Raw genomic sequence first — 27,996 nt, forward strand, 5'->3', positions numbered from 1 at the left:
AATCATCAAGAGCTTACGTCATGTAATGCTTTTGGAAGTAATGAAAGGTAGTAATCTTTGAAGTAAAAAGTTAAGATAACTATCTACTTAATAAGGGAGGATAAGAAGAAGATAGTAATAAGCAATTATGATTTTTAAAATTCAAAAGGATGCCAAGGCCGTGTACGAATAAAGGATTAAACTCTTACATTGTAGATGATTTTGAACCGAGATTGGAGTGGTGGGATGTGACCTGAATTGACCATATATCCAAAACCTAAGCTGTAGATTGATTTGTGTACCCCTTTAGCTAACCATGAAGGGTAGTGTTCAGATATTCGTCTACCAAGTGCTCGCTTCGTATGGCCAAATTAACTTGCTCCCCAAGAGCAAGTAAACTGGTAGATGCACATTGAGGTGATCCAAAGTAGTAGTTTATCCTTGACACTCCTATGAATGAGTTTCTTCATGGAGAAAACATTTTAGAGCTCTGACGAATAAATTGTATTTTTCGGAGACCTGGACAGTTTGTCCCTAAATATCTCAACTGCCATATATCCCTCGAATTCGATGCTAAAGAACAAAACTTTCTTCGGAACTTCAGAAGCTCTTTCAACTTGACGTTTTAGTATCATGAAATGTAGTGTACTATTTCAACCAATACTCCGTCTCCTTCTTGAATAGTACAACATTTCCAACAGAATGTACAACTATCAAACTGTAAAGTCTCAAAGCGGTAACTATTTCATATTTTTTGTCTTTCTAGTTTAATAGAGCAACCAAGGAATAAAACAATATCACCATTATTTATTGGTTTTAATAGTCATATAACTTAGTTCAACTGACCATGTAAATTATCATCAGATTTATGAGAATTAAAGAATCACAACATTTAAAATCAGTCAGCCAAAATTTACACATCTAACCATTGTTTTATACCAATAAAATGATAGCTTATTTACTAAATTGCTGAATTGTTTTAATTAGCATCAAAAATATGGTGCATATATGTGTTAGTTTGCTAGTTTTCAAAAACCAGTCAATAATCCTGACAGTTTCCGTCGTCATAAAAAAAACACAGAAGTCACAGGAGTTAAGTGAACACTTTGCATTCTATGACTAACGAATATTAATATTAAACCTTTATCAGACTTCAACATGTCTTAGATAGTAACATATACAAAAATAATTAGTAAAATCTATTTAAATGACTCTATTTTTTCAAAAAAATTATATTTCAGATTATTGTATCCATAAAAACTAGCGCAAATTCAACAAATGGTTACCAACTAAATTTGATAAAATAATTTTTATGGTCTAAACGTATTACCGAATGAATTTATTATGATAATCGTTTTAATTCGATAGATTATTCCTTATATTTTCTGAATAATTTTAATTACTAAATTATTTTTTGGATGGAAACAAAGAGAACTAAATTTCTATCACTTCAATCATCCCCCACATGGTCTAAAAGACAAATTACAACAACTAACGATTATACATTTAGTTAGTATTCATCTTAATATGTCTAATATATGAGGTTTGAATAGGATTAGTATATTGTAGTGAACAGAAACGGGTGGGGACAATCGAATGTATTTAGACACAAATTACAGACTATCTCACTAAATTCTGTTAACCATATAGTAAACAGTTAATTTGCAAATTAACAATCAATTGTCTCAATCTTCACTGTTCCTTCTTTAAATATCAGTTCATCTTCTACAGTTTCATTGTTCATGCATTTTCCTACCAGTTGCGCTTCATTTCAGTTCTTTCCTTATCGGTCTTCTGCCAAAATACATTCTATGACTGACCCTCACCATATACTACTTACATGGATATAAGTAGACCACACTACAATATTTGTAAAATCAAATTTGTAAAGTCAAATTCATTCGCTGAGATTTTACAAATATATTATTCCTATTAAATGTCATACATCAACTCGGTGCCCAAATACGGTGAAACTATTCGCTCTAATTTAGACGAAAGTTCTTAAATATATAAGGTTATTTATATAAATTATTTCGATAATAGTATTATGGATTTATTAAGAAAAGAAACTTTTGTAATTCTTTAAAATGAATGAATGATTATTCTTTCATCATAAGTGAAGATGAAAATTCTATACACATAAACTATCTATTTAAGTCATCTATATATTGAGAATATGATTTTATTTAAGCTTAATCAATATAAAGACAATAGAATCTGTGTAAATTACATAATCGATTACAATGAAGTTATTCTTATCTAATATATTTCTTTTAATTAAATTACCTTCTATAACTAAATTATAGACGAATGAATTAACTTGACACAATATCGTTATAGAATAACATTTTCAAAGTGAAGACTAAAATAAAGCCAACTGAATAAATTAATATAAAGAAATATATATTCATTGATTTACTTATACAAAAGAATAATAATTTATCATCATATGGTTTTATTGTTAGTAAACTAATTCAAAAAAGGATAAAGACTGAAAGTGTGATTGAAATTAGTAAACCAACAAGGAATTATGCTTCAGAGTTGCTTTAACACTTTACCAATGAATGAAAACAAATCACTAACAATACGGTTTCATTTAGAAATATTATCCTAATTAATTGATTTACAAAAAACAAACAAACATATACATTGTGTTTCGGTCTTTGTAATTCATTGCTAACTGTTTTTCAACTATTCTTGACTAATGTGTGTAGGGAAAATTTGTCTAACGAATTTACACTTGGAGGATATGCTTAATTTTCATTTAGGTTTATATATATGCGTTATATTTGTTTTACGGTTACGTAAAGTGAGATTTAAATATCTGTTCATACATAATACCTGCCTCATACATATAAACAAGCACATTGCGAATAATTATATTATTTATCAGTAGCATAGTTACAATCACAAAACATTTTTCACATAAATTTCGGAATCTGACAAAAAATACTTTCTGGAACAACAATATTTGTTGACAAAAAATTACTGATCATTTGATTAGAAAACAATTAAAACGAGTTTCTAGTTTTTTAAAAAAGTCTCAGAAGAAAAAAGAAAGGATACTCACTCACACATGTACAAAATGGTAGATTTGATTTACCGCTTTGCATTAACGATACACACAGTGACATAATGGTGTACACATGTACTAATTAAATTAATAACACCTACTGAAAAATAGAGAACAAAATAAACAAACATATATACATTTGTTATAAAAATATTCTTCCTGTAATAACATGTTTCATTTATTCACTCTTATTGTAGACTATTACTGATACTTCTAAAACCACTGGCCTGAACTAAATTAAAACATGAAAAATATAACGCCTTGAGGTTTCTTACGGCCAACGTGTTTTTTTAATTGAAAAGAAACCTTCTAACTGTTTATTAATATGTGTTAATACCGGTCAGTTTGTTAGTCAACCAAACAACCAGTCAATCATAGTTCAAACTTTCTTATCAAATATACAAAAGGAACGTAGAATAACTGAATTTCAATGAAATCCAATCAGTTGTTAATCAACAAATAACAAGAATAAATGATCCACAGTATTTAGACAAAAATATGTAAACAGAAATTCATAGAAAGAAGTCGAGTTGTTAGATAATTTATTCGATTTATAATAAGTCATTATTTTGACAAATTTGGTAATAATTTGAGAAAAATTAAAACAGTAAACTGACTGATTGTTGTTTTTTGTAGTAAACAAGAATAAATAGTTTCACATCTGTAATAGTTTAATACGAAAGTATTAAACATGCTAAATTGTAAGTGAATGATTGTGTGTTTATTGCTTATACCTAAAAGATGATCACAAGAAATAATAGCTTCTTGTATATATACATAGTTTAGGGAGTTTCTTCTAAATAAATCTAAACTGAAGTATTTTTGTTGATAATAATGTTCATTACTTTTTATTAAAAAAGGATTATTATGCTGAAAATACCAATCAACATTAGTTCGCTTAAAGCACTATAAAGTCATCCATCCTTAATTAGACTGGAAGATCTTTTGAAACTTTCATTCGGGGTTTAAAAGTCATAAACCTTATTCGTCAATGAACTACTTTTAAAACTTTCATATAATCCAGATATAGGCTGTGACAAAATTTTTATGTGTATCTATTTTACCATGCTTTGTTTTAGTGAATCTATGACGTCATCACGTCACAAGCTTTAATAACATTTATGGAGTGTTTAGATTATTAATTCTACTTTTCATGTACAATATATCTACACGACATGATTCTATTGAACATTACGTAATCCGATAATTGATGGAGATAATATGTTTACTAGTCCTATTCATGAGACTATTACACAAATTATTTCATCCACGAACTAACGGATAACCTAAAATTCCATCATCCGATAAACAGTTTATTAGTTCAGTGAAATGATAAGATTTGGGTGATTTAAACTCTCGTTATAATTATATCACATTTTAATAGGCAAGCGAATTATGCACAAAGTGAGACAAACTTGAGTTTATTTGCAAAACCGATCATGATTGACGGCATGTTTCAGTTCCTAGTTAGAATACTAATAATAATCAGTATTCTTACAACTTAAGATTTCACTATTCAGAGCATATACATTTTGATAATGACGGTACAGTTTATAATATGAAAATGTATTCAGGAAATACTCTATTTGAAAAAAAACCAACTTAATATTTGAAATTGACAAACATTTTGTCTAAAATTAATAATCACTAATAATAAAAGCACCAAGTAACGTTCACATGTTAGATGATTCAATTACAAAGACAATCCATATTACCTTCTTCGTGATGATGGCTATGATAGACTAGTAAGTCAATTATTCGATTAAAAAAGAATGTTTCTGGTGTAAATGCATATCTATAGAGCAGACTTGAACAATTCTCTTTTTTTTTAATAATATACATCATCTATGCTAGTTCATAGTTTAACTGAGAAAAACTGAATCCACCAGAGTGTATATGTGACTGAATGACAATCCGTCTAATTTATTCAATTTTTAATGAAATATAAATAATAAAAAAAATGAGAATATCAGAATATTTATGTTTATAAAAAAAGAACTCACATACATTTTCACAGCAGATATATGAAATAATTTTATATTATTGACAATATATTAAATAATAAAATATTTAATGTATTATAATTGGATTCCCCACGAAGTAAAGTTACCATGTTGACAGTTATAAAATTATAAACATTGGTTAAAATTTTTTTTCTTAAAAAGGTTATTATAAATTTAAATCATACAGACAGACATATATAATAAAAGAAATAAAACAGAGTGAAAAACTACAATACTGCACATGATACATTTTTTAATTAATTGTTCATTGATTTCAAATGTTTATTAATCAATTACTTTTTATAAATATAATTAATTTTGTACTCTATAAATACTATATTGGGGTTGTTTTTGGAGATTTTTAGTATTTTTTTTATATATTGTTGAAATCATGAGTCAATTAAAGCTAGACGAGGGTGAAAAATCATGGAAAAAATTGCAAAAAATATCCACAAACAACCCCCTTATCATATGCTCACTAGTGACTGGCTCCATGAGGTGTTTCCTGGAGTTCTAGTGAGAAGCAGTAACTAGTGGAGTTCGACCGGGTTTGTCGGGAGATATCAACTCACTGAAGACATTGGTGAGATTGTTGCTCAACTTTGTGGATTTGTTGAAGTTAGACATTAACACCGTTGGATGCCGGCCAGTTCAGTGGTCCATCGGTTAAGTACTCGCGCGCGAGACTGATAGGTCCTGGGTTCAAATCTCGCGAGCCGGGATCGTGGATGCGTACTGCTGCGGAGTCCCACAATAGGACGAAACGGCCGTCTAGTGCTTCCAGGTTTTCCATGGTAGTCTAGCTTCGGTTGACTAATGATGTCAACTATATATAGAAATTACTACATTGGTCAGTTGTAATTACAAAACATCAAAAATAGTTAACAATGTAAACATAGTTGAAACCTTTCAACTATGAAAAATACTAAATCTCCACAAAACCCCTTCTGATGATGTAAACATAATTTTAACATTTATTTTCTGTTGTTAAATAGCTCTAATTGTTTAGTTGGGTTTTAATTTTGTCTCTACTTTACAAACAACTGTATGAAATAGAAAACTCTAGTAAAAAGACATTTGTAAAACTAACAAATGTTAATCACAATTGGTTGATCACTAGGTGGTGATCAATGTCATGCGTATCGAGTCCTTCTTAGTGTTGATCGAATGCTATCGATCAAGCTGAAATGTGGCCACTAGTCTAGGTGGCTCGACACTGCGTGCACTATGTTGAGATAAGATGGTGGTTGGAGGTAGTCAACAGGAAACCCTGGACCCAGATTTCGTGCTACTTGACACTAGTCAGCAAGGTGTACCTGTAATCTTGATGGAACTGGTGCTCCCTGACGGATTCGATCCCGTGTCACCCAGCTTCACAGTCAGAGGCGTTACCACTGAGCTATTTGGGCTGCGACCGACCTCCTGTAGCACTGAGATGCAATCACAATTGATTGATCATTGGGTGGTGATCGATGTCATGCATGTGAAGTCCGTCCTAGTGCTGATCAAATGCTATCGATCAGGTTAATATTTAACTTGAATAAATTGTTTTAACAATAAACCTTAATTATACGTTTATAATAAAAATGATATCTGAAAATTATTTTATTAAATGTATAGAATAAAACTAAAAATCAAACCTTTCTGTTGAAAACTTAAAATAAATTACACAATACCAATGATTGTTTAAATGCATACGAATAAAATACAAACTCATTAGAATATTATTGGTTAAAATAGCATTCTCTTATTTCCATATCCGTTATAAAAAGTGAGATTGATCTTGATTATTAAGTTAATATTCATTTATGAAAGAAAATTAGCCAATTTCGAGATTAGTTTTCGAATAATTTTCACTTATATTGAATACCCTAATGTTTAATTTCATGAAGTAGCTAGATCTGATTTTTCACAGAAAAATAAGGTAAATGAACAGATTAACTGAATCCACAACGAGTAAAAAGTAAGATAAATTATTAAGGACCAGATTTATTCTTCGAATGATTTTTAAATACATCTATTTGTAATTCAGTATTATCTGTCAGCACTTTTTAAAAGTTACAAATGAAAAATAATATTTTGGCTTAAACATCATCTTTCACATTATTTATAATCTTTTTTCAAGCAAGTTCAAATTTATTCAAAGAAAGGCATTGAATAACATCTATAAAGTGAAAAATATATTTTGGTTTTACAAGTGACCTTATTAAAAGATACTTGTGAATCATTCAATTAGTTTTCGCTTCTTTTCTTTACATCTTTTCGTCTATAAACCAGACAGGTAAATAAATAAACAATTAGATACTGATCGAGTAAAACAGACTTGGAGATTATGTTAATTATCATAACAATAATAATAATTAAAATAATAATAATAATTGTATCTAAGATTATTTTAATGCTTAATCTTCGCCCAAAACAGGATGAGTCATTTATTCAAGCTATAATGTAAACCGAATATTTTCTTAAGAAATACATCTGCAGGAAGAATGACACAAATTGATAGTTTGTTTATAAAAGAAGAAATATTTTTGAGGAGTGACTTTTTTATCAAACTACTTTTTTGCTATGCTTAGTAATATTGTATCTCACTTTCGACAGATGTGGTGATGTAATATGATGGGAAAGCCTAACGGTTAGAATCTCATTTATTACAAAGTAAACCTCCTACAAAGCTTAATATACCCTATTATTTGTGGCAACTAGTCATGTTTCTTTTGAATGAATATCCTCAACTATAACACATTTTATTCACTTTACCTATGGTCCTCAGGCATGAACTACAATTATCTATCTGGCTTTAACCAAGGGGCTCGCATCTCACAATATGATTCAAATCGATAAGCATCGACGTCATGAACTGATATCATGTCTTGGTCTCAACTTGGGCATTAACTTGAAATGTATTATATTTGAAATTATAGAACTCTGTTATCAAACTAGTGAGATGTAGAAAAAATAATGAAGTACTAAAAATTCTCCAAGAATCAAGAGGGATTATTTAGAAACATCTTACTGATGTGTTGATTTTGTCAAGTTAACTATATCCTCGTTTGTTAGATTGGCATCCACGTTCAGTTTGACCGCTGGTGGAAAACAATACAGAGTCACCCGTATTGCATTCAGTGTAACACAATACATGTCTGTAGAACTGGAATTTCAGATCACTTTATGAGTAAGTTTGCCAAACACCGTTTGATCTTTTAAAAGTGTTTGATACTTTAATACATGATTATTAATGAAACCAGTGTTCGATCTTCAATAGCTTCGCATAATCGTCAATATAAAAAAAGTTGACTTAGTCAACAATAGGAAAGTCTTCACATTGATAACAGTTCCTATGCAAATCTATTTTAATTAGACAGATAAAAAGTAAGGTAAACACATTCCAAAACTGATCTACATACAGTGAAAATGGATTATTAAAATCTACATAATTTTAGACTAGTAAATAGTTAATTGATAAAAATTATAGTGGAAAATATGTACTATTTCCATAGAATGTGAATTCGAAAGCTCCGGCGCATAATAATTTGAACAAAAGTGATCAGAATATATAATTTAACTGTGAAATTACAAACTGATTAGTGAAAAGTGATATAACTAGTTTATAACAGAACTATACCACGAATTATTTAATAACTTAATATGACCTAACGTCATCCATCATATTTTAATTATTTGTCGACATGTAGTAAATCAAATTAAATTAAGGTCAAATAAAATCATTATTTGATATTGTAATAAATTGAAGGTTTATCATAAATATTGGTAATCCATTTACATTTAAAATTATAACATAACAATGAACTTAAGGTAGAAACTATCAACATTATAAAATTCAGCATTATAATAATAGCAACTATAAATAATAGGGATTGTATGTTTCTGATGAATAAATATATATAAGAGAACAACAGTCATATATCAATGTGAAAATGAAAATAATCAATATTGCTAGAAAAAAAAAGAGGCAAAACTTACGTGATCTCATATAAATGTTATTAGTATGATCATCATGTGAACTTTTGGCATTATTTAGTAAAATAGAATTATAATTGTATTGATGTATATGATAAATAGGATTAGTAATGACATTATTATTATTCTTTTTATTGTTATTATTATTATTATTATTAGAAATAGTAGTAGTAGTTACCGTTGTTGTAGTAGTATGATGATGATGATGATGATAATGATTATTACTACTATTATTATTACTGGAATTTACTAATGAGTGATAAGGGGAATTTTTCGGGCTTTCATAAATAACAGACTCTGTAAATGAATTCTGACTCCTTCCCATCATAATATTACGATCATGTGTGGTTTTACATCTAGACACTGGGGAATTCATTTGAGTTTGTATTCTTGTAAAGTCCACTGGTAACGTATTTAAATCTTTATGATTGTGCAACACATGTATATTATGATTGTTTATGTTTAGCTTATCCCAGTTAGGTGATTTTAATTCATGAGGAAATAAAACTTGATATGCTTTTATAAATTCAGTCACTGTATGATTGATGAGTTGTGATGCTGACATTTCAATATATGGATCTTCATCTTGTTGACGTAAAAAATTTGGTGCAAACATGCTAGCCAAACTAGCTATAGACATTCGATTTTGTTTTTCATGTTCAGATACCTTGAAGTCAAATTGCGAAAAAGAGAAGAAACAGGTAAATATAAATTATTTACTCGACACACATCATTTTATCATTTGGATTCTCAACAGAAATCTTCTTTTAAACTCATATAAATATTATGCAAATATAAATGTTATTTTAAAAAGTTCAGTAAAATCTATCGTCTTCAGGCAAATAAAACTTAGACCCTAATGAAAGGGAACTATGGTAAATTAACGAGTTTTATTTGTTTATTGTTTTCACATAATTAGTGTGATAGAGTGATTTATTGATTTACTAAAATTATGTATCAAAATTCACTCTTGACATAATGGTGTATGACATTTTAGATGAAATTTGTTTGTCTTGATGAATTTAATCTCATGATCATATCTACACATTGTGTAAAGAAAAACATTAAAAAAAATAAAGCTGTGAATAAATAGCTTACATGATATGTCATAGTTTTTATGTGCTTTTATTTAACATTAATTTAAAATAAAACAAAAAAAGGACAAACATTAGTTACTAAGTACACTGAAGTCAATGGACTTCACTTAACTCTATTTACTTTGACGGTATTAATTGATATATGCTCAGTTTATAATCCATTTTAAGATTTCAATTATTTAATTTTATTATTATTAATACAGTTATCTTTGCATTTGCATTTAATCATCAATTCAATAATGATAACTTTATTAATGAAAACAATTCTTTTGTTTTAATTTCATACTATGGAGTATTATATTTCAATGATTATTCTTTAAAACTTGAAATTATTTCCTAACATAATGACATCATAATTTTACCTATTTATCAATAATTATGACCTATTCTCAACATGATTAGTCAACTATAAGGAACAATACTGTCATTAACAGTATAAACAGTTCTTATTTAATTAACATTTTTTTAAGGAAAATGAGCTGCGAATGTTTATATCATACTTATTAATAAAATGAAAAAAAAAACTGTTCTCTATAACCTTTTTTTTTGGTTTATATTAGATATTTATAATGAACAAAATTTAGATATATATAATAATGGTGTACCAATATTTTACCCTGATAATATTCATTTGTAGTTTAGATGTTTAAGTCAAGAATGCATAAAGTTGTTAATAATTTTAGTAATGTTTCAAAATTAGTTGTTTATTTAAAATAAAACTTGTTGAATGTATGTGGTTGACAACAATTCAGATGTTTTTTGTGTACGAACAAGTTTTAAGCAACAAGTCTAAGAACTTATAATTTTACTGTTGTAGAAAAAAACTACTGACTACATAAATAGGACATTTTGTTTATAAGCGTTTGGAAGGTTTTCGCTCATCAAATTTTGTTCCATTACTTTTTCAAAGACAACAACTTCATTTTATTGAAAATATGATAATATTAACTATGTATTGAATTTATCTTCAGCATAGTTTTTAGATAAATCAACTCTTATATCGTACTAAATTTAAAAGAATTAACTGTCAAGTTTCTAAACACTTGGAACCCGTACAGTGAAAAAATAAATTATGAAAAATTGTGAATGAAGAGACTTAGGACTGATCATATGCTACTTTAATATTTGTAGGAATTCCATACCGATCACTTCTCACAATTTTATCTCTGTATGATGTATTGTAGAAATGTTACATTCATGAAACGTTAACATTCCATTATATGTATACAAGCTGCTGATATATATATATATATATATATATATATATATATATATAATGTGTCCCTGAAGGCGTAAACGTCTCTTTGAGAATTTCCAAAAATACATTCAGTACAAATAAAATTTTGTTCTATTTTATATTCTATGGAAATTTGCGACCATATTGGTGAAAATAATGTAAAGTATATCATATTTTAGAAATAAATTTATATTTCGATAACCCAGAGGAATTAATTAAAATACCGCTAATTCTGTGACTGTATTCGATATTTTCAAAAGTCTGAAATTCGTTAGTGAATAGTCTAGTTGTTAGACTGGTACCACCTACGCTAATTTGTACATTTTTCTGTCAAGATCCAAGCAGTGATAATATTGGGTGGCCGTTCTTTTCCCTTTGGAATCGAACACATCATAAAGGTATGCGACTACATTTTCATTTGCATGTAATGATTTGAACTACATGAACTACAGTACAAAAAAGAACATATAGAATATATTCAAAGTTATTTATAAAATTTAGGCACCAGTCAAAATATTTCTCAATATAGTCATTCTATAATCAGAAAACTATAAATTCAGTAAGCTTCTCTTTGAATGTCATACAGTTCATACCATTATTATTGATCTTACAAGTAGTTAGAACTTTGTGATTTGATTGTATAAAATTTTATTTATACATAGTTTCCCAGTCTTTTAGATATAAACTTTCTACACAAAAACAATATCTATATCTTGATGTATTCAGAAAAAAAATCAGATTTCATTGTCTTCATTATTCTAGATAATTTGTTTAAAATTCCCCATCATATGGAAAGACTAATATGTGAACAAAGAATATTCCTTTTAATACATTTTTCTTCAAGTTCTACAATTATATATTAAAATTAATAATTCGAAAAGTGGACGAGTTTAAGGTAAAGTACATCGTTTAAAGTTATAGCATATGAATTTAGGATTGTTAAACAAAATAAAATCCTTAGTGTTGAGTTGACTGATATGTAATAGTTACTTTAATTAACTTATACTTTAAGTGAAATTAGGTGGCTCATGATCAGAGTAAATATGGGTCAGATAGAGTGAGAAAAATAATAGTGCAATTACAAATTCGACCAAATATTTTATGGAAGACAATATTGTATAAAACTTCTCTATGAAATTATTAAGAAATAATAAAGGAAGATGAATGCTAAGTAAATGAATCATGTACTCGGGAGAATTATAATGATGTTAAACCAATGATAATAACGGTAATAAAAATAATACAAAGATATGTGAGTAAAGATAACAGAGACAATTATATTTGACTAAGAAAGGCTGTAAGTACAGTAGTTAAGTTAGGTCATTCAATAACAAATAATATTATTGATTAATTAGCCCTAAGGTTAACCAAGGCAGGAGAAGAGATTGAATATATTCATTTTTGTACACAACCTCCGGTCTTTTAATCCGGATTGCTATTGCTTCTGATATTTGAAGGACTTTGAATCTGATAGGCTTTAGGCAAAATTTACTGACCGGATAAATAATTGAGAGAGATTGACTTATGCTGGCAGTATGACCTGGTTAGCGTTTTTTAGCGAGTATGATCAAGTATGGCCAGCTTGCACAAAATAGGCCAATATCGAGTTGTTCACTTTCTTTACCAAACTTTTGCATAGTCATGAGGAGAGGTGTTCGTGAGCACAAAAATGTAAATTCCTGGAACTTCGGCCTATATAACTTGCTTCACAAGAGCAGTTGAAATGTTAAGTACAAAACAAGGAGGTCGTTCTGGGCCATCCATCTTTTAACCTCAGTGTCATCCTTGGGTGAGTAGAAAACACTAGCCATGGTTCTCCGGCAACGGATGGTTTATGGATTGTACCGCGTAATCTCTGGATTTATGTTTCGCTGACTGAATTCCCTCTAACTTGTAGGCGAATGAATGGGGATTTCTTATTCACTGTTTGTATTCTGCCTATTCTAACCTTAATGACCACATATTTGTTTATAAACTTTCCAAGGTATCCGTTCTCCCTAAGTTTATTACGCAAGGCATTTAGCTCTTCTTCAACCATATCCGCAAAACATATGGTGCTCATTCGGTAACTAAAAGTTTTGATCTGGTTTCTTTTGTGCTGTAGAGGTACAAAGCTAAGAAATGTGTGAACTGACGTGTCCATGTATTTTTTGCTCTTGAAATTCCTTTTTATTGATCCGTCAGCTCTCTTGGTTAAAAGAACGTCCAAAAAGGCTATTCTACCTTCACCTTGTCTTTCAGATGTAAACCTGATGGTTGGGTGTACTTCGTTAAACTATCTAAGGACCTTCAGTTGTGAACCACTATCTTTACAGAGGATGAATGTGTCATCCATATCTCCACAGTAAAATGTGAATCTCTGAGTAATATTTGAATAATTTGATTTAAAAAATTGTCCGGTAATTAAAAAAAAACCATTTGACCCTTAAATCATCTATTCTTCGTGAACGATTCCTTTTACTCCTCAATTTAAATGGTAAGCTAATAAAATCTGTCTTACCTCCTTCAAATCTCCACAAGTCGATGAATATATTAACTCAAACAATTTTACAGAACAACAAAACTTTCACAAAATTATATGTCAAACAAAACAACTTATATATATCAAAATAATAACTACCTCATAAAGAAATTCACATAAATATTTGAGTAGATTATAATTAGGTGATGGTAAATTGTCAAATAAATTAATAAAATCCGATAATTCTCTACCATCAGCTATACGATATCCAGCAGCTTTTAATTTATCATAATATTTATATGGTATAACTGGTTCAGGTAATTCTCTTAAATAATATTTTAATAATCCTGAAACAAGATGAATATCATGTTCATTAGGAATAAGAATTGGTCCTGGACATGCTAAATCATATAAATCAGCTAATGATTGAATTGAATTCTGTTTTCCACATTTTCTAATAAATATATAATCAAATAAAAATTGATTGAAAGTTACTACATAATGTTGTATATAAAATAATTAATAAAATTAATGACAAATAAGTATGGTACATGATATGAATACAATCTAATATTTAAAAACAAAATTACTCTCTCGAATTTCTATATTTGAAAAAAACTAAATGTTCATGTAAAGGGATCCAAGATTCTCCAGTATCAGAGAAGTTGTCCAACATGATTTAAAGCTTCTCTATTAGTTAGTAGATAGGAGTTATTTGAACATTTCAATAACGTTGTTATTTATTGTTCTTCTGACTAATTTCAAGCGCGACCGGACAAATTACTTCCTCAGTATTGATTGGAATTAATCTACATTAGAACAATATTATCATTATATGCATCAATCACTGAATACTACACATGTTCTCATTTTAAAGTTATATACTACATACACTTTTATTATTAAACAGCACGTTAGTTTTCCTTTTTTTATTTTGTTAGGCGAGAAAGTATGGACTAATACATTGTTGTTCCAAGTTGTTAACTTTCGTCTTATTCTCACATAATGGTTTTTTTCATCAGTTTCTGCTACAGTTAGCTCCATAGACTCGATAAAAGATTGTTTATTTGTAAACTTAGGGTAACCTTTGATGTTGTTTCAAGAATAATGAAAAATTGAGTTGAAACTAGGATGTGACAGAACGATATCTGAAAAATACTCCAGTCGTTTCGTATAATATCTTTGGTGTTTAGAGTTGTTTATCTCCGGTTATGGATATTCAGCACTTTAACTGATCAGTCTGTTACCATATGTGGATTGTGACCAGACTGTGTTGATAAAGCCTTTAATTAATAAATATCTTATGATTATTTCAACTGGAATAGGCTGATTTCTCTTGGAACATTATTCTAATAATATCTCTTCATTTACTTCTTATGAAATGAGTTTCATAACTGATTGGTTTTTTTCAAAAATGTTAACATTTATTCACTAAGCCTACCTTAAATGAACTGTTAGATAGGCTTTCTTTCCTAATGAAACCTGGAACAACCGGATGTTTCTTAAGTTTGTTCATTGAAGAGCAACATAATTTGACTTTCTACTTTAACACAATGTTGAAATCCCTTGAAAATTTCAGTTTTCGTTAGCGAAAACGTCTCTGTTAGATCCACAGTTAAATCTTAGTTCATACAGTGATCGATCGTTATTCAATATACCATATTCACAGAAATTCCACTTCATTTTCTACTAACCATAACAAAGGTCAGATCATTTGTTTATGTGGTAACTGAACTTTAAACAGATAATTAGTTTTATCCATTTCTGTTTTGAAAGAATGATGAAAAATTGGTTAACCGGAGTTTTTAGGGATAAGGAACTTTTCTTGATCTATGAGATAATTTTTCAGATTTAAGTATTGACCGGTTGATGTTGATTCACCAAAGCATATTATCTGCATGGTAATTTGAAACGTACTTTAGCCTTAAACGGTAACCAGTCTCTATATATTTCTAAAATAATCTTGCATTCTATATACTTTTATCAATTTTTTAGAGTAAAATCAGTACTAAAATCCAAACTAGATAACACTAGATAATTAATGCAACTATTAAAATCTCGTAAATGATCATTTAAGAAGGAACTAGTTTGAAACGTACGATCAAAGCTTCCTGTAGATTACCTCCAACGATCTATCATATATGAACACTTAACAGATTTCTTTGAGCGATTCAATCAATCAAAAAACTATATTTATGAAATGCCTTTTTTTGTTTTATTACTGTAAGAATGACTTTCCATTCGATTAAATTTAACATTTCACTTTTCTTTACTATGGCTTAATTATTACTGATCCAACCAATAAATCTTTGTTGAATTTCATCTATACCCTTCTACCCCCTTTTTAATCCAGCCTTTAAAAGATGTAAAACCTCTCTTGAATTCAGGTGTTTTTAAATAGAAATTTTGAATTGTTATTTCAGTTTGAAGAGTTTTTCATAACTTCAATTTCTTCTACATAACATTAAACATTCGATTAGCTTATTCAAATGCACTTTCATTCCAATGTAATTGGCATGAAATAATATTTATTATAATTTGAAAATAGGAGAAGGTAACTTTACCTACTTCAGTAATATTCAGTAGTATATATATATAAGTTACAATGTACATAAGATTGGATATTCACAAATACTAATTTATGGAAATAATCATTTCTTTTAATTATTTCAGTACTCTTTTCACTAACTTTCAATAAGATTTGGGTGGGCAGTATCATTATTATTATTAAATATTATTATCTTAGTATTGTGTAATAGGTAAATTTGTTTGTTCACATTGACCTATGTACACAATGATAACAATATATGAAATTAAGCAAATTATATATGACAAAATACGATTATCATCAAATCATGTATCTTCTATTTCAAACAATTAATAAATGATAATTTGCTGAATATTTTCAAAGAGAAAATCATCAAAGAAATAGTTTATTCTTGGCTTTATAAAAAAAAAATACTAATGACAGCTGATATTTTATTTTATTTGAAATGAATAACAATATCATTTGTTCAATGTTCTTGTGGTGAGTTTTGATAAAGCTAACGACAGCAATTATTTCATTTACATTTATCTGTATATGTTACCAACCCACTCACTCATAGATGCAAACAAATGCATATATATATATATATATATACAACGAGATATTTACTTATAGAGATACAATATTGTAAATTACAATTTTGTATTTGATTATTTCTTTTCAAAATTAAACCATATCTCTTTAAGACCATTTTATTTCTTGGTTATATCATAAAAATTACTACACATAAATATGCATTAATCTTAGCTCATTTTCGTTTTTTCATCTCGGATGATAATGGTTGATGAGAAATATCGCTGTTGAGAAGTGTCTATTTCCTTTTTGTGTATTAAGTTGAACACATAATGTACTTTTTAATAAGATTTACAAAATTATAACAATATTATTTCAATTATGCATAAAAAATTCAGTAATATTCAAAGGAGAAGCATTTCACCTGTAGCAAATTGAAATATGAAGCGAATTGACAAGAGACTGAATAGTAAAACTTTGTTATTCATCAAGTTTTCATCTTTGTGTGGAACTTTTTAACTAAATATCACTGCAAAATGGAGGGATTTATTTGAGTTAGTTCATTTTTTAATAGTTGTACAATAGTTAATATTAATTAAGACTACTTCATACACACATACACTTCCTTAGTCATTTAGTCCTTCATTTATCTTGTTATTTTTGTCATCATTCACATAAAATCAAATTTATTCACTTTATATTTTTAAGATCAGAAGAGATAGAACAATTATCAGAAGGGGTTTTGTGGAGATTTCAGTATTCTCATAGTTGAAAGCATCAGTCAATTGATGAGACAATTGGTAAACGGTTGCTCAATTTCGTGGATTAGTTGAAGTTAGACATTAACACCATCCGATGCCGGCTCAGCGGTCTATCGGTTAAGTGCTCGCGAGCGAGACTGGCAGTCTTGGGTTCGAATCTCGTGAATTGAGATCGTGGATGCACACTGGTGAGGAGTCCCACAATAGGACGAAACGGCCGTCCAGTGCTTCCAGATTTCCCTTGTTGGTCTAGCGTCAATTGACTCATGCTTTCAACTATGAAGATAGAACAATTGTTTAAAATTTTGAATATTTTGATATAGAAAATACAATTTTATTTTACTTAATCACTTATTTATTGTAATCTATAAAATTAACCAATCAGAAATGAAATTTAAAATAATTTTTTGATTTACCTGAAAATTCCTTCTGCATCTAATCCATTCTCTCGAATAAATTGTACAGTTTCATATACTATTCGAGGTAGAAATTCATTGTCACTTCTTGTATAAGGAAATACTTCATCCAAATGTGTACCGAACAAAGCTAATTTAAAATATGTGTATAAATAAATTCATTATTTAAGAAAATTACTTTTAAATTAATCTAAACATATTTGTTATTTCTTGTATATTCTATTTATTTTTCGCTAAGACAATAAATTTATTAAGGAAGATGTGACCATGTCAACTGTCCTTAACTATACTTTCAAGTAATATATATATATATATACTGCATATTTTATCGATTGTTATTGTTTTATATATTCACAACAAACAAAATTTCAGTAGTAATTATGTAATTTAATTAAAATAAATTTACAAAGATAAATTAGCAATAACTAGTTGGTTCAATTAATTATATGATTATAATGACAGCCTGAAGTAAAGTTTAATTTGTTTGAACCTATGGTATATTGGTTAGCTAATTCACTGACATAAAATATCGTTTATAACTGTTTTCATGTAAAATCCAATCACCACATGTTCTGTATGTCAATTTGTCTACAATTGTATATTTCATTAGTTGAATAAAAATTTTATCCACTAGCCATTCTTTTTTTCTTTACTCTCAAAATTTCAGACAAAAGACATTGTGTACTATCTCAATATTTGAATACATAATATCAGTTAAGATGATCGATGACATAGTAATTCCTAAATTAATTTTATATTGTTTGTTTGAATCTTCCCACTGATGTTAAGGACTGCAATTGATCAGTCTCTTATTGGCATATGTAAATCCTGTGCGCATTGCTTCGATGTTTCCTCAAGTCACAAGTATTGTAAGCAAAGATAAATACAAAATGAATTTAAACTTCACCCCATTGCACTAGCAATTGGTTACCAGGACTCAGTAGCTAAGTGGAAAGTGTGATGGCGTTTCAGGCGAACGATGCTGGCTTCGAGTCCCAGAGTGAGCATCAACTCTAAGGTGCGGGTATATCCAGCCGACGAGTTCCAAATAGAACGAGACATGCGTCCTAGATTCCAGTGCTAGCCACCATCCATCGTTGCTTCTAAGAATTCCTAGGTTTCCTTTTCCTATCTTACTGAATCATTTCATTTGATATAATTTGAATAAATTAATATGTGGGCAAATAGACACGTTCTGCAATCTGTATATTTTTTACAATCATTTAACTGATACAAGTAGATTTAATTTATGATTCTAAATTACGCAAATAAAGTTAACTATAAAATATTTATTTGTATAATTAAAATAAAATTTTTAAAAAAGATGAAAGTACTTTTTTCATTGTTAAAATAATATTTTCACAACACCATAAGTGATTTTAGCTCCTTTGAGAAAACTTTTATTCATTCATGTTTGACACCAAGTATAAGAAAGACCAATATTGAAGTAAATGATAAATATTATTAGGTAAATAATGTGTTTACCTGGTAGGATTAATTAGTTAAACTTTATTTAAAAGCTTGAAGATCTAAAACCTAAACACTGGATATAGAAAATAGATGGTAGAACTGTACTCATAAAATTACTTTTTACTTTAAGAGACTAAATCAGCTAGTTTGAAAGACAGCGAATAAGATTTTTAATTAAATTCTTCACATGGGAACAACTTATTTCGACTTGGAAAACTATTTATCTATCTGTTTATCAAGGACAGTGGATATTTTCCAATAAAAGGTTACACGCTTGTCTCTATGTTGTGTCAAATAATATCAAACCCAATGAAAAACTTCTTTTTATCCGCCATCTGTCATACTTTTTATTTGAATAGAGAACACAAACTGTCTAGCCTTCAGAAGTTGCCAGTAAAATATAGCGAAAATGACATGGAAGCTCAAGATCATCTCTTCTTCAGTTTTCTCCACCAATAATTTTAAAGTTTCATTGACACAAAAGCAAAATAATGCCTAGTGGGTGTCTGTATTCAGCTGATTAAAAAATTAAAGCTCTTCTAACTATTTTTCCGATTTATTAAGTATATTCTAAGTCACTTATTTCTAAGTCAACATTGATAATTAAGTATATACGTGCATAAGCCATGAACAGAAAGGAAGTTTAACAGCATGGCAAAAATGTAGCTGATTTTATTAGATCAGTTAAAAACTAGGAATAATTTATAATTAAACGTGAAGCAAGCAGATAACCGTTGGCAGCCTTCAAACTTCTTAATTGGGCCCAATTCTAAAGCAAACACTTTTCAAACAAATAGGTATACTAAGTATAAATATGGTACATATTGTTGAAGTAAAACATTTCTTAAACAACAAAGTTATCAGATGTAAATGTCAAATTCACTATACAGGCTTTAGTAGCCTGTTCTGTCACAACAATGTGATCTAAGTCGTTCTACTTAAATAAACAAAATGAAGTCAGTGGTAATTGTCTGATCTTTATTTATTTTAAATATATTAAAACTATCAATAGTAAACCTTGGTACACATATTATTATGTTAAGCTTCTTACATTTGTAATGTCCTGAACTGAGCACTACTGACACTAATTTCGTTAGTTTTGTGAGTAGTCCATAAAGTTACCAGATATTTCTCATCAAAAATTTGACATTATTTAATATACCATCAAAAATCGACGAACATTAGGAAGAAATTTCATTCTCCTTTAGAACTTCATACAGCCACTCATACGCAGCATAAAATCAAATCTTGGACGTTCAAATGCTGCTGAAAACACGATATCGTAAGATCATTGTCTTTAGCCTACGACTGAGACCTTCGTCAAGATGTTATAAAACTCAGATCATTACGAACTTATCACTGACTTACCCTAAGATAGGTTTCCTGAAGCAGTGGTCAATTAAATTAACCAAATTGAAAATGAGACATTAACACACTAATGACATCAGACAAGCATTAGGCTATAACCTAAGTTAAATCAGATTAGAAATTTTAAACATGAGATTTTAATTTCCTAATCTGCTAATACTGTAATTGCTACGAGACATGAGCACCATAGAATAAATCCCTTGTTTGACTGTGACCACGAACAAGTGAAGATCTTGGAACTGAAATAAAGTATCTAATTAGTCCTCTCTAGATTTTATTGTCTCTTTAAATGAAGTTATTTTATTGATGCAAATTACTTTCAAACTGGTGATAGTGCTAAACTTTACAGGCTTTATTAACGAACAGAACTTTTGATCTTATACCTTTAAGACAGAGATTGTAGACTAAGCTTTGTCCTGCATTATTCTTAAAAACTTTAAACATTAGTCTTTTTTACGTAGCACATTCTGTCGAAATGAGCAAATATATTGAAATATAAAACTTAGAAACTTTATGTGAAATGTTATGGCAAAAGATATCAGAATAATTTCTAGATTAGAGATTTCTTTTCTGTTTAGTAGACTGAATTCGATCACAGATCATTAAATATTCCAGTAACAAAATCAAATTAAATTACACTAGATAGACAGTTTAGTTGAAAAGTAATTAAACATCAGGTAAAGTGACTTCACATATAGAACGTTATTAGTTTTGTTTTCCTTTCTCTCAGAGTATTTATCTTAAAATAAATGATTTTTTGAATCAATACTTATCATTTGTCAATCAAAACTAATCAAAATAGATTTTTATTAGCTAAAATATTTTTTTCATATATTTATTATTTTTATTCCTTTTTTAGATACACAAATCGAAAGCAAAACTATTGTGCTTCAGGTAGTGTCGAGGCAGTCCGCACAGGATGCACATATGCCAACAAGTGACTGATCAATTGCAGTCCTAAGTAACAATAAGAAGATACGAGTAAACAACAAGTGAATATTGTACTTAACTGTTTTGAATAGTATACATTAACAAGAGTAGTACTTCCATGTTGACTGTTGATTGGTAAGATTTTTTTTAGTTAAATAATTTGAAATAAGGTAGGTTTATTTTTAAATCTTCAAATTCTAACTTGGTAAAGTAAAGACATTGCGATTACCAAGTGACTTGAACTTTATAAATTTGATTTTAGGTACGGTCATATGTGTATAGTACTGATGTACAGTTGAAATAAGAAATGAAACCCTTGTACGATGAGATATAGGTTTTATTTCGTCCCCCAAATGATATCAGTTAATCATAAAAATTATGCTTAAAAAGAAGTATAATTATCAAACAATTTAGACGTGAATTGACATGGTTAGTTGAAATTTTTCAATAATTTATCAACTTATCACATCATCATTATTTATAGTTATATTCATTTGCCAAATAAAAATTACTATCTTGAAGAGGGCAAGTACAAAGATTTGAGTAGAACAACATGAATTCATTTTATTTTACTTAGTTCATATCAGATGCTCACAACCTGTGATATTTAAAAATCATAATTACAAAATGATTTTAACTTCATTACTTGCAAGATTTTAGTGGGAAGTTACCTTGAAGAAATAGCAGTGTAGTATAATAATGATGGAAATAAACTTGATAGATTGAGTAAAATATTGTAAATATATACCTTATATAAAAAAACACTCTACAACACTAATCTAGAAGACAGTCAACACAAAAAGATTTAATGATGTAATTTATTGAAAGAAAGAGCTGAACAAAATTTCACAATGTAATGAAGGGATATTTGTCATCAAGGTAAGAAAGATTAACAACCATCTCCTTTTCAACACATACATCAAGTATCTGATGCCTGATAGAGATGACTTCAGGAAGATTCAGAAGACTGAAACTTGACTGTTCATCAATCGCTTCGAAAAATTGCAAGGTATCGACCTGATGTCCTTCATTCAAACGATGTTTAGAAATTGCGCTATTTGAAATACCTCTCTCTACTTTGTTCGAAGGCTTTTTGAAATATGTTCAGAAAACCTAACATGTGCTACTCTTTCTGTTCGTCCAGTGTAGCTGCTTTGGTAGATACGCGTAAATTTATACGTACATCTGGCGGTGACACGAAAGGGGTACTGGTCGATCTTTGATTAAGTTACTGTTCAATAAGTTAGCAAATTAAACTCATTTTGTAATTATGATCTTTAAATATCACAGGTTGTGGGCAGCCGACGAGAATTAAATGACATAGAATGAATTCATGTTGTTCTGCTCAAATCTTTGTTCTTAATTTCTTCAAGATGATAAAGGGAACTATGTGTACAAAATTCTGTATTGTCCAATAACACTATCCGAATAATTCCTAATAAATCATTTTACTTTCAACATTATTAATAATCTTTTCTTTAAAATGCTGATACAATTTGTTAAGATGAATATATTTCCATTAATTTTTTTCTTTGTAATTAGTTATTTTTTTCATTCTTTTTACCAGTGACATATAATCATTTATTGTGTTTTTAAGAAAAAAATACAACAGTTGACTGTAGCTTGGTATAGTCTTTTTTCTTTAAAGTAAAATTCTTATTGTTCTACTTATACACTTTTAAAATTATAATAATATTTGCGAACAAAATTGACACAGCTCTAGTTACATGTATTTCAAATTGCTTTGCATTTAATTTACAATTTTAATTCTATCACATTATTTATATTGTTAGTAACTAAAGTACTTCATTTCGTTTTTATTTTTGTCTAATTATTTTGTAATTGAATTATTCATTTAATTCGATAATTTGTTGTAAATAATAATAATTATAAAATTAATTACAGTTGTATGAGAAATAATCTAATAAATCTGTGATCAAATCTAATATACAATCTGTATAAAGTATATTTTCGATTCCTAAAACAAATGTAATTTGTGAACTGTAAAATATCACAGTTGAATAAAGGTAAAATGTGGTATATTTTTGTGAAACAATCAATAAGATGAATGTATTTTCGTATTCAGCTAGTTATTATATTCTAAAATTAAATATCTGTTGTTTTGGAACCTTTTTTAACCTCTAGATATTGTTAATAACTGTAAACAATGAGCATTTCAATTAAGTAGAAATATGTATATAATATAAGATATACTGTGATAAAATTTTTTGCAGGAAAAAAACAAAATAGAGCATCATCGATGAATAAGGAAGATCTGATGCAGATGTTCAGACAATAATCGATAAAGCAAGGGTCTCATTTCTACAATTGAAGAACGTATGGAACTTAAAACGACTGTCAATCAATATTAAAGTCAGAATCTTCAATATGAACTTCAAAACAATCCTATCGTACAGTAACGGAACTTGGAGGACTACTACAAACACTATCAAAAAGGTACAAGTATTCATAAACAATTGTCTACATAAGATGCTAAATGTCCATTGGCCAGAAACCATCAACAACAGCTTAGTGTGGTAGAGAACAAGTCAGACTTTAGCTTATGAGGGAATAAGAAAAAGACACTGAAGGTAGATTGGAAATACACTGTGGAAATCATCAAGTTGCATCACGAGGCAAGCCCTAACTTGAAGTGAAAAAGAAAAGAGGAAGACCAATCATTGAATAGCAACAGGAAACAACTGAAAATGATTGCCTAAGATAGAGTTTGATGGAAAATCCCGGTGAGCGGTTCATGCTCCTCCATGAGAGGTAACAGGTACAATTAAGTGTATAATAGTTCTATTGATAATTACTACAGTCGTTCATTTCAAAGCTATCATTATTTTCACGAGGTCAAACAAAGCAAACCTATTTTTAGATAAATATTTATTCAAGTAGTATTAAATAGTTGTTTCACTACTTTTTTAACGTCGTAAATGCTCCTATCTGTGACCTTTTTAGAGGTACCAAACAAAGTCCATCAAACAATTCAGATGATTCAATCATAAATTTAAATATTTTTGAACTATGTGGAAATTTAGACTTCTCCAAGTACCTCTTTTTTAGATTATTTAAGAACTAGACCAAAGTTTACAGTTGAATAAATAAAATATAAAAAAATCATTACAAAAATAAATAACTGACCACCACCATAATGTAGGTATAGAACTTTTCGTATTGCTCTTAACCATAACTTTCTTTCACGTGCATTAGGGGCACAAAGTATAACCTGTTGGTATTGATTTTGGTGTTGTTGTTGTGAATGATCATTATGATTAGAATTGTTTTGAGGTGATGAAGAACCGTCTATTTCCACAGACAGATTGTAATTCATGAAAGTGGAAAAGAGGAAAGATTAAATAAAAAAATTAATTCACTGTGATAGATTGTAAGCTAAAAACCGTCTATAATTATTTTATAGGATAATTTAAACATTTATTTACAATTTTACTGATAATTAATAAGTTCAACTAGTACATAAATTAAAGTATACTGGATACTGGACTATAATATTGATATCTGTCAAAACATGGTAAGTTAAGAGAAGAAACCATCATTCCATGAAAAAAACTGTTGTTAGTCGACTAGTCAAGAACTTCATCCATATATTCGTTCCTTTTTATTCATCCATATATGTTTATATTTCAAATTAAACCAACAAAATCATCAATTAACAGAACAGATATGCGAGATACAATTGGAATCTAATAAATAGTATTTGGTAATATTAATTCATCAAGTGACGCGTGTACTTGCTGTTGTCAAACAAAAAATTCGATTTTGTACTGACTTCGTTTAGCTTTTGTCAAAATTAAAAGGTTGTTATTGATAAACAATAAGAACGCATTGCGCCGGGAACTGGATGCAGATGTCTAAAGAATGAATAGTAGCTGGAAACAACTGAAAAGGTTTACTCATGACATAGTTCGATAGAGAATCCTGGAAGGCTAAAATTCTAATACATATTTGGTTGTAAGCAGCTGACGAGAAACCACATAATATAATGAATTCATATTATTCTGCATCAATATTTGTTCTGGCTTTATTTAAAAGTCCAATAATGTATGTTTTCTGTTAAACTATTTAAATGGTAATGCATTTAACGATAGAATTTAACGACACTGATCTTAGTACCAGTTTACACACCAACTCTAGTTACAAGTAAAAATTCATATTGTAGTTGGAATTTCAGAAGCATAAAATTTGTGTTCATCTCCTACCTATCTAACACTTTTTGATAGTCTATAATAATAATAATACAATCAACGAAACACAAAGATTTCGATTGAAAAAAGTGATATGAAAACATTATATTCAAGAGACTTACTGATTTTAAGTAGTAACAAGCATGATTTATCCCCATTATATTCTAAATCACCAGTATCGGATTCTATTTGTGCGAAATCTAAGCAAAATTCACCCAAAAGTTTTTTTCTGTCAGTTCCAGTATAATAGTAAAGATGTGTATCTGTTAAAACATAATATCTTTCCTTCCAAATTTTTAGTTTTCCACCAAGTTTTTTTAACCATCCTTGGTACTTGTCAGGTGACTTTGTGGCCTCTGAATTAGCTTGTATCTGTTGTATAAATGGCAAAATGTATTTATTTTAAACTCAGATTATCACACATTTTGCATGTATGAAAATACAACATTTTTAGCAATTTAAGATTCTGGTGATACTAAGCGTCTTAGATTGTGAATAGAACAGTCTAAAATAAAGTGAATGGCTGAAATTTTGGCCAATAAATAGACTGATATGAGCATTAATTAGTCACTCTCCACGCAAGTGCTTATTTAAATAGTCCTAGAGGTTTTCTCAAACTTTGCAGTGATTAAACTAACAAGACAGTGAATTTCTAGTCATAAATTAAGTCAAACTTACAGGAAGAAATTACTTAATTTTAGGTACTACCTTGTTCAATACAAGAGAGAACTGAGCATATGAAAGATTTATTCTATAACATTTAAAAAAAGTCAATCTTGTTCTCTTTAAAGTACTCCTCAATTGTGGATATGCACTAGTCACATCTTCGTTTCACTTATAAGAAACATCTTTGAATATCCTCGGAAGCAAAACCTACAGTTACCCATCGTTGCACATCTTGATGTCTCTGCACCGTCTCAAGATCACTTTCACATGATTACTTTCATTTTCGACAATAAAACACTGCATAAGAGTTAAGTTTAGTGAGGAGCCAAAGTAACTTGAACTAACGGTTAATTTATCCTAAATTCTATAGTAAAACTTCTTCTAAACTTATATCTCCTGTTTGTTGGATAGAATAAAGGAAATTACAGCTCTCATTGACTTGTAGCTAAACAAAAACAAACAGCCAAGGTCAGACCATTCCAAAGTGGCAAATCTCTAAAAAGGTTTGATTGATCGTTTACTTATTTTTATTTATGAATGACAACCTTTGTAGCGTAATTCGTGAAATTTATCGAACAAAACATATATGCATACATTTTTATTCAGGCCTATGCACTCTCGCAACACTCGTTTATTTAATCAAATAAAAAATAGTTGATCTGTTTACTGGTTAGTGTGAACATGCCTTTTGGATATCTGTGATACTTTTTTAAACAGAAACACTGTTAAAAGGTTAATCAACCGATAATTCTAATATCATCATGAAATGAATCATATGTTTGTCAGTATAATGCAGTAATTCTCCAGTGATTTTTTCGAACAAATATGTGTAATAGATACCGAATAGCCAAAACATTTACAAATAACTGTTCAACAAACATACTGGTTATTTATTCTACCTATAGGATGTATACTTGATTGGCATTATTCAACTATCTTTTATCTAATACATTGTGGTGTTTGCTCCCATTCACACTCTAAACAATGTCTTCATTCTTTTTTGGCTACAACACATACTTCACTCTCTAATTCATGTGAATATGGAAACTAGAAAAATACTATTGCTTTTCATCTATTTGTACACATTATAATGTAACCGCCATATTGTATCATTCAAAAAATAATAGCTTAATGATGTTCTATGTAGAACTGAAATCATACCCTGAATCGCAACGTCAGACACAAAAATTAATTTCCTTGAAACTCTGTCCACTGTTGTACTAACTTAATATTTGATCCAAAATAAAAAAGCATCTACTTTATTTTAGTTACAACATTAATCATT

The 27,996-nt window shown here is 28.9% G+C and overlaps 1 protein-coding gene across 1 annotated transcript; it reads right to left on the bottom strand.

Annotated features, from left to right (window-relative positions):
* Nucleotides 1-627: 627 nt before the first annotated feature.
* Nucleotides 628-26,992, bottom strand: Smp_151960 (putative rho gtpase activating protein; the record flags this gene model as incomplete). The annotated part of the gene is made up of 7 exons (XM_018789922.1): nt 628-741; nt 9,572-9,703; nt 13,991-14,285; nt 18,070-18,172; nt 24,985-25,146; nt 26,168-26,417; nt 26,987-26,992. 7 exons carry the CDS (start codon nt 26,990-26,992, stop codon nt 628-630), a joined length of 1,062 nt encoding a protein of 353 aa, XP_018655316.1.
* Nucleotides 26,993-27,996: the final 1,004 nt, after the last annotated feature.

The sequence above is a fragment of the Schistosoma mansoni genome, chromosome W (genome assembly GCF_000237925.1).
Source record: "Schistosoma mansoni strain Puerto Rico chromosome W, complete genome".
NCBI lineage: Eukaryota > Metazoa > Platyhelminthes > Trematoda > Strigeidida > Schistosomatidae > Schistosoma > Schistosoma mansoni.